The sequence below is a fragment of the Triticum dicoccoides genome, chromosome 3A, assembly GCF_002162155.2.
Source record: "Triticum dicoccoides isolate Atlit2015 ecotype Zavitan chromosome 3A, WEW_v2.0, whole genome shotgun sequence".
Lineage (NCBI taxonomy): Eukaryota > Viridiplantae > Streptophyta > Magnoliopsida > Poales > Poaceae > Triticum > Triticum dicoccoides.
In genome coordinates this window covers 301,975,550-301,990,476 of record NC_041384.1, presented here as the reverse complement: position 1 = coordinate 301,990,476, position 14,927 = coordinate 301,975,550, and the positions used below count along the sequence as shown (strand labels likewise).

General features: G+C 47.6%; 1 protein-coding gene across 1 annotated transcript in view; it reads right to left on the bottom strand.

The window, feature by feature from the left end:
- Window positions 1–14,241, bottom strand: part of LOC119268103 (ATP-dependent Clp protease proteolytic subunit 3, chloroplastic-like) — a 32,983-nt gene extending 18,742 nt beyond the window's left edge. Inside the window, exons 1-2 of the mRNA XM_037549612.1 lie at window positions 13,921–14,241; window positions 12,718–12,832 (exon numbers count right to left, since the gene is read on the bottom strand). Of these exons, the coding sequence (XP_037405509.1) occupies window positions 12,718–12,832; window positions 13,921–14,178 (373 nt within the window). The 5' untranslated portion in view covers window positions 14,179–14,241. The remainder of the gene's footprint in view (window positions 1–12,717; window positions 12,833–13,920) is intronic.
- Between the last annotated feature and the right edge of the window lie 686 nt (window positions 14,242–14,927).

Here is a 14,927-nt window from a genome sequence, read left to right as displayed (position 1 = left end):
AATTATTTTTTTGCAATTTGTTGGTTCTTGTGAGATTTTGTTGTGTTTGATCCATGATTTTGTGGTTTGGCAAGTAGATCTTGGCTTTCCCCACCTCCCCACCACGAAATCCACCCTCAATTTTTCTTTTCCCCCTCAAATCTGAGCCCAAAATCGTGAAATTTCCACCACCACCGTACCCACGGGCCCCCGACCACGTTCGCACGGCCCCCTGAAGTCTCTGGACACCCCGTGCCCACGGCCATGTACCGTGGGCATGGGACCCCATGCCCACGGCCCCCTCCCTCCCACCCCAGTTCAGCCACTAGTACTTCACCGTTTTCATCATAACTCTCGCATCCGAAGTCCGATTTTGACGTTCTTTAGCTCGTTGAGTAGCTATTTACATCCCCCATCCATCTAGATAGGTCCCAACATCATTTAATTCCATCGAAATTTTGACATTTTGGCATCTTTGCCTAGGCCCTCCACCATATCATCCGCAAAACCACCATAGCTTTCCGCAACCTAACTCATTTTGATCCATATAGCATTTGTGGTTGCTTGAATTGTGATTTGAGTCTCCTAAGGTGTTTCGGCTACTTAGGGGCGGTTGCTTCTTCATCAACCACCACCACCACTTCCGCATTGCCAACTCCGAAACCACCACCGCATTCCGCTACCACCATTTGACATTTGACGGTTAAGATTTTGAGTCCACGTTTTTTTTTTCGTTTCCTAAGGTGTTTCGGCTAATTAGGAACAGTTCGACATCAAGAACACCGCTACTCATCATCGCCTCGGACGCAACATCGACAACGACCATATCATCATCCATTCTTGCTTACACTCGACAAACCACGGACGGTAACCTCGACGACATCATTGTATATTCTCCCTCGCCATTGCATTGATCACCCCAAACCTATTGCGTACCTTACCTATCGAGACTAGCGAGTTGAGAATTGCTGGGCCACACTATTGTGCACCTTAGTGATACGCTTACGCTGCATAGCTAGTTTTAGCATGCAATCATCTTGCAATCATCATTGTGCCATAAGTCCCTCCCGTGCATATCTTACATACTTGTCTCATATCATACTTGGCTCGAGCATTAAGCATATAAAAAAGAGCAAAAAGCTTTTAAGCAAAAGAGGAGATACAAAAGAGCTTGGAAGCAATAGAAATAGCATTGAGCCATTTTGCATAGTACATACACTTGGAGCATACATACATAGCATCTTTGGGTTTTTAGATGGTACGTTCACTCTCATAGGTTGGTGCACAAGCGTATCTTGCCCATTTGAGCAATCGAGCTATTACCTCTCTAGCATCCGTGCAGCAAGAGCTTTTTCCATGGTAACACATTTTGTGCTCATTCCTTGGTTGCGCGGATCCCATCTATCTATCCGTGTGTGTGTTTCTTGTGTCACCATAGCTATTGATCTTTTTTTTGAAAAACATATGGACTTTATTCAACCGAAATAACAGATACATCGTTTGTGAGGAATGGTACAATCTCAATCATAGGCTCCTTAAACCAATCAACAGTAGAAGAAAATCTAGCCAACCTAGCAAGCTCGTGCGCAACCTTATTGGCTTCCCTATTACAATGTTCAAACCTAGAGGTAGGAAAATCACACGCCAAAAAAGCAATCATCAAAAATTGCCACCGCCACTCCTACTGACCGTCTGCCATTATTCATCGTTTCAATAACCTCCAAATTATCAGAATTAATAATAAGGCGATTGCAACCCGCACGATGCGCTAGTGAAAGACCGAATCTGAGAGCCCAAGCTTCCGTTGTTAGAGTATCGACACAATGATCAATTTTCCAAGTACCCCCTGCAATAAAAATCCCTTTGTCGTTCCTCGGGACAGCCCAAGTCGTACCTTTAAGAAGATCATGATCAGAAGAAGCATCAACATTAAGTTTCACAATACCCACCGGGGGACGAATCCAACCCCTTCTTTTCATAGAAGCCCTTGGACTGGAAGCAACAACATAATTAGCCGTAAGAGCTTGTATCCCCATTGCAATCTGTTTTGCATCTTGAATTCTCTCCTTGTGCACTAATTTACGTCTTTCCCACCACAAATACCAAGACGTAATGGCAATCATCTCCCGGATATTCTGGGACCCCATAATAGATAAATCTTGGTCAGGCATGTGCAACAAAAAACCGAGGACCGCCTCTCCAGCACGGTCAACTTCACAAGCTTGAGCAATGATCTCGTCTAAGCCAAGCCTTCTCTAGACCTCTTTTGCCTTCTGGAACTGAAACAACAGATGCTTTGTATCTTCTAAACCAGAAGCACAAAAAGGGCATAAAGGTGAAACTTTCATGTGTCTATTAGCAAGCGTAACACGACATGGAAAAGTACCATACAGCGTTCGCCAAATAAAAAATTTCACCTTCGCTGGACAAGATAACTTCCAAATCTTACACCAAATTGGATTAAAGTTTGTTCGACCCATTCCATTAGTACGACGAAGTTTCCTTCCATGTTGATAATCCCACTCAACAAAATATGCAGACCGAACAGAAAGAAGCCCACTCTTAGTATGACTCCAGGCAACAAAATCTAACATATCAAACTAAGGCAGAGGGATAGCAAGGACCCGCTGTGAATCAACGGGCCACAAGGTTTGTCTGATGAGATCCTCATCCCACCTGTTCGAAGAGGGGTCAATGAAATCCGACACTTTTGATAACAAATGTTGCCCCTTTGGAGTGATGACTTTTCTGTTAGCACAGTTAAGGATCCAAGCATCTTCCCAAATGTCACTTTTCTGACCATTTCCAACTCGCCAAATATAACCATGTTTTAAGGTATTAACCCCTGCCATAATACTTTGCCATGTGAAGGATGATCCCTTTTTTAACTTTGCGTTCAATAAATCTCCATCAGGGAAATACTTAGCTCGCAAAAAGGTGGCACACAAGGAATCTGGGTTCTCAAGGATGCGCCAAGCTTGTTTAGCCAACATCGCCAAATTAAAACAATGAATGTCACGAAAGCCCATTCCGCCTTGGCTTTTCGGGACACACATTTTCCACCACGCCATCCAATGCATCCTTCTCTGGTTATCGTCATCACTCCACCAAAAATGCGACATCTCGTCAGTTATTCCTTTACAAATTTTTTTAGAAATTTTAAAGACCGACATAGCATAAGTTGGGATAGCTTGAACAACAGACTTGAGAAGAACTTCCTTACCTCCAGTGGATAAGAGTTTTTCTTTCCATCCGCTAATTCTCATAACAATGCGATCAATCAGATATTGGAAACAATCGTTCTTATCTAACCCCACATGTGCAGGCAGGCCCAGATACTTATCATTGAGAGCTTCGATCATGATATTCAAAATTGAGCAAATTTGTTCTCTAATATCCCCACTCGTATTTGGGCTAAAAAATATGCTAGACTTTTCAACGCTCACCATTTGTCCAGACGCATCACAATATAAGTCCAAAATTGATTTAAGTGTCTCTGCATTTTTTTGATTAGCTTTCATGAGGATCAATGAGTCATCCGCAAAAAGGAGATTTGTGATAGTAGGGGCCTCTCTGCAAACCTTGACTCCTGAAATATTCCCACTCTCCTCCGCATGCGCCAAGAGAGTAGTAAGGCCCTCCATGCATAATAGGAAAAGGTAGGGAGATAATGGATCACCTTGTCTTAAGCCTCTTATAGGCTTGAAACTTTCAGTTTCTTCATCATTAATCCGTACCCTATACTCAACAGTAGAGACACATTTCATAATAAGATTTACCCATCTCTCCTGGAAACCGAGTTTCAACATAATTCCCTTCATAAAAGGCCATTCGACTCGATCGTAAGCTTTGTGCATATCAAGCTTGATAGCGCATAAACCCTCTTTTCCCACCCTCTTATTTTTAATAGTATGAAAGCTCTCATAAGCCACTAAAACATTGTCTGTAATCATTCTACCAGGCACAAAAGCACTTTGGGTCGGGCTGATAATATCAGGCAGTAAAACCTTCAAACGCGCTGACAACATTTTGGAGATAATTTTGTATACCACATTGCAAAGACTGATAGGTCTAAACTGGGTTACCTTCTCGGGTGAGTTGACCTTGGGAATCAACACAATCGCAGTATCATTCCAACCCGGTGGAATAGTACAAGTATTCACTGCTTGCAAGACCTCATCCACCAAATCATCCCCTAGCATGGGCCAAAATCTTTTATAAAAAATAGCATGAAGACCATCTGGCCGTGGAGCCTTTAAATCATAGCTATTGATCTATCTATCTGTGTGTGTGTTTCTTGTGTCACCATAGCTATTGATCTATTTGCTTTACATTGCAATTTTGTGAATGTTCCTCAACATTTTCAATATCTTGGACTAACATTTGCTTGAATTTTGTGCCACTTGTCCTAACCAAGCCACTCGATAAGCTTTAATTTGTACGCGTCAGTGAACAAGTCCGGTACCAATTCCACTATTCTCCCATTCTCCCAATTCACATTGAGTGACACGGGATACATCCTCAACTTTGGGAAAAGGTATCTTAGTATTGTTTATCTTATTTCCTACTCACCTCTACTCGAGTCTTGCGATGGATAGGCAAAGCACATCATCTTTGGTCTTTGACCGCATCGAGCGACTCGCCATCGACATACGACACTCCGAAGCAAGGAAAAGGGACTACCTCGCCGACAAGTTGGACGCACACATGGATGACATCCTACACGTGTTGGCCAACTACAAGTCTTCTTCCCCTTCGTCATCTTCAAGGCGGAGACGCTCAAGTCACAAATCTTCGGAGCGGCCATCCGATGCAAGTACCACGCGGCACCGTCATCATCTTCGAGACGACCGCCAAGACGCCCGCAAGCCAAATGTGCACGACGACGAAGAGCACTATTGACCACAAGTTCAAGCACGACAACATCACCATCAAGATGAATACGCTCAAGTTGCGCACACCGACAAGTCCCAACAAGCTCTACATCTTACTACGGCCAACCTTCATGAGCACAAGCGAAGACCGCAAGACAAGCACCACCAAGTGGAAGCTACAGCTACCACCACCACTTCGACATCTTCGCCAAGTGCTATCAAGGCATCTTCGTCTTTGGACGTACGACATCTTCGCCTACTTCCCACGAGTACGCCTACATCGACATCATCAAGTCCAAGGCGACCACCTACAAGCGAGGGTGACACTTCCATCTTCGGAAGCCCTTCAAGGAAGATGGCCGAGCATGGGAAATCCCCTTCGGTCATGGAGACAGGCTACGAGGTGTCACATCATATGGGCCTCCTACAATAAGACGGTCGAGCAAGGGCCATCCCCTTCGATCACGGCGACAATCACGAACCTCTTTGACAACACGAAGACGGCATCCCAATGGGACTCATACTCCGAGTCAAGCTACGACACCGCACATGAGACCTTCTCTTTGGTCTCGGAGGAGAGTGATGATTTGCCACTTACTACGGCATTCATCTTAGGAGGCGTTATGGATGAGGAGGTTGAGCATGGGACTATCCCTTCAGCCAAAGAGGCGAAAGGAGTCGAGTATGGAGAAATTTGCACCTACATCTCTCTGACACCCACATATGACGAGATGCCCCAATTGCCACGTGAGGAGAGACACCGCGACATGAGTGAGACGAGTGACTCCATCATATATGACATTGAGTGCATTTTCTATGAGAGGATGAGTGTGATCACCACTAGCCCCACACACAGAGCATGTCACACATCCTATGTGAGGTTGAGAGCCATTTGAGTGACTCCACCAACCATATGAGTGTGATCACCACTAGCCCCACACACGAGAGCATGCCACACATCCTATGTGAGGTTGAGAGCCATTTGAGTGACTCCACCAACCATATGAGTGACAGCATCCTAGCGGGAGTGAGTGAGACACAACACTTAGTGAGTGAGGTAGTTGAGAGGTACCATCAAGTTGATGAAGCTATTGACCAAGCGTCAATTTTTGCCACCTCAACTACAACACATGAGCGGAGCTCTAAAGGTAACATAGGCAATGGTCCTTCACTTGTCCCACTAGTGGACTATCTTCACATCGATTGCTTGCATGATGATGATCACGTTATGGATTCACCACATACTATGTCTTCTACATGCTTAGATGTGCCACCTATTTATGATAAATATGATGATGAGCATGTCGAATTGCCTAGTTGTGACGCTATGCTCCATAGGATATCATGTGAAAATTCTATCGGTCACGTCATGTTTAACAATCCATTAAACTTGTCATATGCTATGAGTGAGATCTCCCATATTGCATCATTTCAATCTCAACATAGTAACTATGCATGCCCCATAGAAATAAATCCCATTTGCACTTATGGCATAAATGACGAGATGATGGTTATTGGATTTTGCTTCTCTTGCGATGATATTGCTATGCTACCTTTGCAAAATGCGTGCAATTCATCCCATACAACATGCCATGAACATGAATGTAGTTCGCATGATTCCATCCCTTGTGTGCACCATATGCATGCCATTCATGACAATGCTCTAGACATTACTAGGGATGCATCTCACACTTTGAGTCTCCATTATGCTATACATAATAACAAATCTTTCATGATGGATGACATGTTTCTATATCATGCAACTCATTTATTTGAGCATTGAATATTTTGTGCTAACCAACACATGCATGTGCGCATCATAATGGATGATGTGTACATATACCACGCGCACACAATTATTCATATCACCCAGGACACCTATCCTCTGCTAGGCTTCATAAGTCCTCTATATGCTTTCCAGACTTAGTCTAATTTTCTGATTTCCCAATCTCTGCTCCAGCCACCGGACATGGCGCCTACCCGTCACCAGTCACCACTGGCCTCGTCCTCCGATGAGTTACGCTTACAACCCCCAAAGTAAAGGGCATATCGACCACATTGTCAAGTCTTATACATCTGAAGCTCTCTAATTAAAATTAATCATTGTAGACAACCCAATGTCCATCCTCATCGCTCAAACCAAACAAAATTTAGGCTCATCCTTGTCGACGTACTGGGATCGGGGGTACCCAAACTTGTCTGCCTGCGGCCCACGGCGTGGCTCTGCCAACGGCCCAGTACGGCCCAGCTCCAACATCGACAGCTCAAGACCCTCATGAGGGGCCAAGCCTCGCGAGGCGGACGACACCAAGACCTCCCTGGGGAGCAGCCTCACCAGGCTGGCTCCCGAGGAGCGGAGATATCAATGCAAGGTGCACCTCGCGAGGTTCATGTGACATGAGCCATGACAACCAAGGCCAGGCGGACGCCAGCGGACGCAGTGTACCAGTTTTCTTTTTGGTGCTAAGGAGGCAAGCGTAAGCGCGGAGTCCCGAGGCATCAAGCAAAGGTTTTCATTTCGATGCAACAAGACCAAGACCGTCAGGACGGCAGAACGGAGGTCATCGCGGAGCCCACCGCGGCGTCACGACCAGGAGCTTTTGCAAGCAAAGACTACTTTTGTCAGGATAACTTGTACTAATGGTCTCCCTTTGAATTTGTCCGTTGTGGGATCCCTTCCCGCCTACATTTGGGAAGAGGACAACGGCTAATCTTGGAACGCAGATATGCTACGCCTCAGTGGCACACCCCAGGAGCAACGGCCAAGCTGAGCGCGCCAACACGAAGGTCCTGAGAGGCCTCAAGACAAGAACCTTCAAGAAGAAGCTTGAGGCCTACGGCAGGGGCTGGCTCGACGAGCTCCAGTCCGTGCTTTGGTCCATCCGCACCACCGCCACCAAGCCGACGGGTGAGACTCCGTTTTTCCTCGTCTACGGAGCCGAAGCGGTTCTCCCTCACGAGGTCAAGCATCGCTCCACGCGGGTCTTGGCGTTTGACGAGGCACACCAAGACGCCACGCGGGGGATGGACCTCGTGCTGGGGGAGGAACGCCGCCGTCAAGCCTTGCTCCGGGCGGCAAGATACCAGCAGGCGCTGCGGCGATACCACTGCCGCAGCGTCCGTTCCAGGCACCTCCGGAAGTTTTACCCATGAAGCAAGGCCCCGTACCTGTGAAGGCCTCCGCTCGTGACACTCTCACGTAATAATGAGTGGGGCTGTACACGCTCCAGAGTCTCCGGAGAGCCGCCCTCAGGCCTCGGGGGCTCCCTCCCACGTCCTAGTGGCAGCACTTAGCTCCGCGCTGGTGAGAAGACTAGTCTAGATGCCGGACGCGGCTGTTCGTTTGCTTGCTTTCTGTAGTTGGTTTTCCCCCCTATCTTTTAATGGAATTTGGAGTTCTCACGTTTTCGATTGCCAAGTTGGATTTCCCCTTCGCCTTCTCTCTTGCCCTTCGGTCTTAGCCCAGGAGGAGCGGCAGTTGCTCGTCGCTCTACCTCGCGCGCGTCGCGCAGGGGCTGGGCAGGTGTGTGCGTGCGCGGCGTTGGCCCCGCCCCGCGCCGCAAACACATTTCGCCACAGCCCTGTCCCCCAGGGCCATGGCTTTTCCTATCCTCGCGAGACACCCTCGAACGAGCTTGTGATTTGTGCATCTTCTTAAGTCCGTGCCCCCCGTGTACCGCGACGCGATGCACTAAGCCACGACTAGCCCACGCCTGAGGACTCGCGCGAGGAAGAACAGGACACCCAACAAAAGTTTCTAACAATTCTGCAGCTTCATGATGTCTCCTGAGGCCAGCGACCCCTGACAGCAGCAAGGGGCCTCACGAGACGATGGAGGGCGCGCCATCGCGAGGCGCGAGACTACCACGAGTGTATCAAGCTAAGGTATTCTACTGCACCTACCCGGATATGAACATCACAGCATACATCAGAGCAATAAGCACAACATAGTGGCATAAGTATCATGGTTCATTACACGCCCCAGCAGGGCCCTCTACCTTTTTTCAAATGCAAGGAAAAGGAAAGGCTAAACAAAAGTGGCCCGCGCAACCACAACAGCTCCCTAGGCCTCCGAGCTCAGCCCGAGCCTTCCTCCCACTTCACCAGAGTGCGGCGACGAGACGATCCGCCACCGTCCTCGAAGCGAGCCCAGCGACGAGGCGGCTTGTGGTAGCCGCCGCTGCTCATGCTCTCGCTAGAGGAGCCGCCGCCGTCGCCAAGGGCGAGCTCACCCTCGGCATCGTCGCGGCTATCGTCAAGGCCAAGCTCATCGTCGCCACCGTCGTCTTTGAGGCAGCACCCTGCGCGACGGCCGTCCTCCCCAAACACCCTCACATAGAGGGTCGCAACGCCGTCGAACTTGAAGTGAAGGATGCACCTCCCGCTCGGGCCGCGCGCGCGGGCAAACGCCTGCCAGCCGGACACGTTCCCGGCGGCGGAAACTTCGACCCCGACCCACGAGGCCTTGTTGCAACAGCCATCAGCCTGCAGCTAGAGGCCGTCAGGCCCCGCGGCCGGCAGCTCACCCGCAAAGAAGCGGGGAAGCGGGAGCCAGGTGCCGGCTGGCCTCTCCGACCACACGACGAACTCCGGGAGCACCTCGGCCGAGTGGAAGCGAGGCCAAGGAGGCTAGGCAACCATGGCACGCCTCCCCTCGTCTCAAGGGCTGCCTCGCCCTTGGCGGCACCCGCCACGAGAAGAAACACCGCCACGGCTGGCCAAGGCGCGCCTGCACCCCCGAGAAGCCGCCGCAGGAATCGCGACGTGCTTGCGGGGGCGGCCTCGCCCTCTCTTGGGGGTGGCGAGTCAGGTCCCTCCTTGGGGGCCTTCCCCTTCTCGGCGGCGGAGAACTTCCTCGTTGGCGCCATGAGGACTACAGCAAGGCGGCGAGGCAGAGAGGAGAAAGAAGAAGCAGGCGGCGGGAAGATGGAGATGAGCAAGGGGGCTCCGCCCCTCTCTTCATTTATAACCAAGGAAGGCCAACCGCTGGCCTCCATGATCCCACGCAATGATGGCTTTCTCTACATGCAGCACGGTCTTGTCAAGTCGAACGGTTGCCGAGGAAGCGTGGGGAAGCAGAGGCGCCCACGTCCCATCAATCGCCACGCATCGACCAGGGCCGCAGGCTGTTAGGGCCCGCGGCACTTCGCACTTAACCTTTGGCTTCGCTTCGAAGCCAAGTTCGAGCGCACCTTGGGCCCAGGGACTACTGTCGGCGTACTGGGAACGGGGGAGCACCTTGGGCCAAGCCTCGCGAGGCGGACGACACCAAGACCTCCCGGGGAGCAGCCTCACCAGGCTGGCTCCCGAGGAGCGGAGATATCTGTTAATTGTGATCCAAATTATACTGTGTTGGACTAGACGTAGTACAACTGGTGTGGGCCTTTGCGTTGACGTCGACGCGTACAAGTACAACACGGTTACTTGTCCTCCAAGGACTCTCATGTATTGCCCTCATATATACCCCATGTAGTCGCACCTCAGACGGCATGTCGTCTCGTGCTTGTAATACTCCTCCTCATAGTGATTGCGCCTTCGTGCGTCCGTGGTTTTCTCCCGCAAGGGTTTCCACGTAAAAATCCGTGTCTCTTTGTCTTGTTTATTTCTCGTTATTATCTAACAAGTGGTATCAAAGCTGAGGTTTCTATATAAGATTTTTGAGACAGGAGATTAGGGTTCTGTCGTGCGCGCCGCCGCACGCGTCTTCAGGCGATACGCCGATTCGAAGCCGCATCGATTTCTACTGCTGCCGCATGTCGCCGAAACCGACAGGCGACAGGAGTCCCGACGCGACCTGCTGCCGCTGCTGATCCAGTACGCAGGGCCCCGTGTGCTGCTCCTGAGAAATCAACCGTCGTTGCTGCTGCTAGTACTACTTTTCCTCCACGTGAAGACCAAATCCACATCAGTGGTGAGTACTACTTGTGCTACACGCACACAAATCGAGATCTGTTTGATCTCTACTCCTCACGTGAAGACAAGGCTGAATTACTAGTCCAAATATTTTACTTCTCAATTGCTACAGCCACCGAGAGTTCCAGGTGCTATTTTTTCAACTCCGTTGCTCCGCATTAATTAATTCTATCAAGAATTTTTCTACGACTTGTACTACTTTGTGCACAGTTTATCAACTCATGGCATCCATGAAGTACGATTTTCCGCTGCTGGATCGTGACACAAGGTTTACCCTATGGCAAGTCAAGATGCGGGCGTTGTTGGCACAGGCCGGCTATGATGTAGCACTGGATAGTTTTGGGAAGAATCGAATTGAGGACTGGACTGCTGAGGAGAAAAGAATTGATTGTAAGGCTTTGTCACAAATTCAGCTCCATTTGCATAATAATACTTTGCAGGAAGTTTTGAGCGAGAAAACTGCCGCCGCTCTATGGTTAAAGCTGGAAGGGATTTGCATGACTAAAGATCTCACTAGCAAGATGCATCTGAAACGAAAATTATTCCTGCACAGGTTACCCGAGGGAGGTAATGTTTTGAATCATATTTCAGAATTTAAAGAGATCATATCTGATCTAGCTGCAATGGAGGTTAAGTATGAAGAGGAAGATACTGCTTTAATGTTACTTTGTTCATTGCCAAGTTCTTATACCAATTTTAGAGACACCATATTATACAGTCATGATACTCTCACACTTAATGAAGTTTATGAAGCTTTGAACTCTAAGGAGGAGATGAAACTAATGGTGCCTCATGATGGTTCAAGTTCATCCCAAGCCGAGGGATTATCTGTTCGTGGCAGGACAAAGGAGAAGAACTCACATAATGGAAACAAAGGCAAAAGTAAGAACGGCTACAGGGGCCGGTCGCAATCCAGAGACAAGAAGTATTGCAGGTATTGCAAGAGAGACGGGCATGACATCTCTGAGTGTTTCAAGTTGCAGAACAAGGAAAAAAGGAAAGGTAACAAACAAGGTGAAAATTCTGCTAACGTTGCTCGTGATGATAGTTCTGATGATGCTCTTGTCGTTATTGCTGGATGTGCTGAGACCAATGATGAGTGGGTACTTGACACCGCATGCACTTTTCATATGTGTCCACATAGAGATTGGTTTAATACTTTTGATTCCACTAGTTCTGCTGGTTCCGTTTTGGGTTTTGATAATTCACCATGCAAGATTGAAGGCATAGGATCTATTCGAATCAAGATGTTTGATGGCATAATCAGAACTTTGACAGATGTTCGGTATATTCCGAAGATGAAGAGAAATCTTATCTCTGTTAGTGCCCTTGATGCAAAGGGGTACAAGTATTCAGGTGGAGATAGTGTTTTGAAGGTCACCAAAGGCTCCCTTGTTGTGATGAAAGGTGACTTAAGTTCGACCAATGGTCTTTATTACCTTCGAAGTTCTACCGTTTCAGGTAACGCTACTCCGGTTGTTTCAAGGAATTCTGATTGTGATGCTTATACGTCCTCACCCCTTCAACGAAACAGAGGGTTAATTGTGCCCAACTCTTATCTTCCCACCCAAACTAAAAAGGGGGCTTGTACTCTCTGAATCTTTTATCTAGATGAACGAGCCAACCTTTACCTCAAAAAAATCCAAATTTGATATGAAAAGTTTGAATTTTTATATGACAAGATCATTAAAATTGAAATGTTGTTAAATTATTTTCAACAAAGGGCAGGCCTGGCGCAGTGGTGAAGTCCTCCCCACTTGTGCCAAGAGGTCCTGGGTTCGAACCAGCCTCTCTGCATTGCACTTTGCAGGGGTAAGACTAGGTTCCTATAAACCCTTCCCAGACCCCACCTTGTGTGGGAGCTTCTATGCACTGGATCTATCCTTTTGTTAAATTATTTTCAACAAATAGTGTCAGGAATAGTTTTTACAGTAAGATTAAGAGTACCAACCTGCAGTAATGGAGCCTCCAGGTGAATTAATAAACAACTTGATATCCTTTGTGTGGTCCTTTGCATCCAATAGTAAGAGTTGACTGGTGATAAGATCCGCATTCAAATCATCCACCTGCTCAGCAATCAGCACAGGGCATTCGAAGAAACAGATGCATAAATATCTGGTTTAAACTCCATTTTAGGGGATTGACATAAGTACTTTAAGTTTTAACATGTGCACAGGAAACAATAGCTTGCAGACCAAGCATAATTTGATAACTGAGACAAATTGAATGGTGGTATTATTAGCTTTGACTTTTGACACCATCCCACTCCGTAATATCAAGAACACATGTCCCATGTCCTATCATGGTAGTGGCGAGTTCCAACTAAAAATTATTCTACCGCGGGTATGCTATTTAAACCAACCGTGGAATTGGACCAGATATATGATAATCATCCTCAAATAAGTAGTTCTATTTCAGATCTGTTTGTGGTAAGAAAGATGAAAAGGGAAAAGGATGTACACAAAAAAGAATATCCCCAAGGAAATAACCCCTGTTTATATTAGATTTCAAATTATCATCAGTCGACAACAATGGTAACAGGTGACTCAAAATCATTGCAAGCATGTAATGTGTTGCATATGGTGCAACAAGGTAACATCTAATCCATCAATAAACATCACTTATATGATCACATGACTTATGCTGGACAAAGCTTGCCCACAGTGCAGCAAAAAATACAAAAATATATTCCATTTACCATTTTGATGCCTATTAGAAAGAACTAATGATGATTACAACAACTGGAATAACCATGACGACAGCCAATAAAGGTCACACAACGTAGACATGTGATGAACTTCTACCATATGCACATAAAATGGCAGAATCCCCGAGGTAAAATGTTAGAATGCATAAATGAAACAAACCTACTGTGTATGTTCAGGTTGAAATGATTTACTGGTTAAATTCAATTGTACTGCATTCTTTTCAATACCACTCAAAATTTCCAGCAATCATTCTATTTATCTTGACTTATTAAACACAGGATTTATTTTATGGGGAAAGGCTAGAGGATCTCTCTACCTAAAAAAGTGACTTCAAAACACATGGAATTTCCTGCTTTTAAGCATTTATCACGAGAAACTTGACCTGGAATGCAAGAACCACATACCAGAAAGTGGGATTTGGGCAAGAAGTAAAGAAGGAAGCTAACCGGGGAGCCGAGAAAGATGATTCGCTGGCGGAGAAGCATGTTGCTGGTGTCCAACTCCTCGAGACGGGCTTTTCTAGCTGCCGGTCGCGCTCCCGACAGCCCGGACAGGTCCCATCCGGAGGAGAGCGTCTGCCGGGCTGCCGCCACCGTAGATGAGCGGATGGCCGCTCTTGGCGCCGACCTCGAGCAGCAATAGCTGCGGGTGAGGAACATACACGATGGAGAGGAGGAGCAGGGAGGCGCCGTGATGGTCGCCATGGCTGCTTCACCTTCCACTTTTTGTTATCCGGGAAGGGCTTACGGGTAAAAGCAACAGATTTATGGGGATTATTTGTATATAAACGACCCTTCCCAAGTTGGATCGGAGTCCTGGGGCACAATGGCCTGGCCTGAGACATGCTAGAGGCGTCGGAGGCCTGAGCACTGTGCCTGAAAAATAATGCTGTCCGAGTGTTGCCCGAGGAGTTCGAATATTTTGTCCGGCCAGGATAGTATAGTGTAAACCTGTTTGGTTGCTGCCCTGGCCTGGCGCTTTACTTTTTATTGCTTAAATACTAGTGATGGTTTTTTTTTTAATATCAGTACAGACACAAGCGCTCATATACACGCGCATACACTTACCCCTATGAACACACACGCACACCCTACCCCTATGAGCACCTCCGAAAGACTGAGCCGACATATCATCTTGAGATTTACGAAGTCACCGTATGCACCTCGTCGTCGACGGGAACGTATCCTTCCACTGAATGCGCATCGCTGGAAATCCTGAAATAATCCAGAAACAAATGCGAGCATCAGGATTTGAACCCTGGTGGGCTGGGTGTTAGTTAGGAAGAATGAGATTGCACGAATCGATAATCATTGATCGTGTGCATGGTGCATATATATAGGACCGGCCTCTACTTGTCTCCCAAGATGTACAAATATACGGGGGGGAGAGAGATACAACTGTATAAGTACAGACCCTAGTCCGATACATATGCAATGTACAACGTACGCTCAAC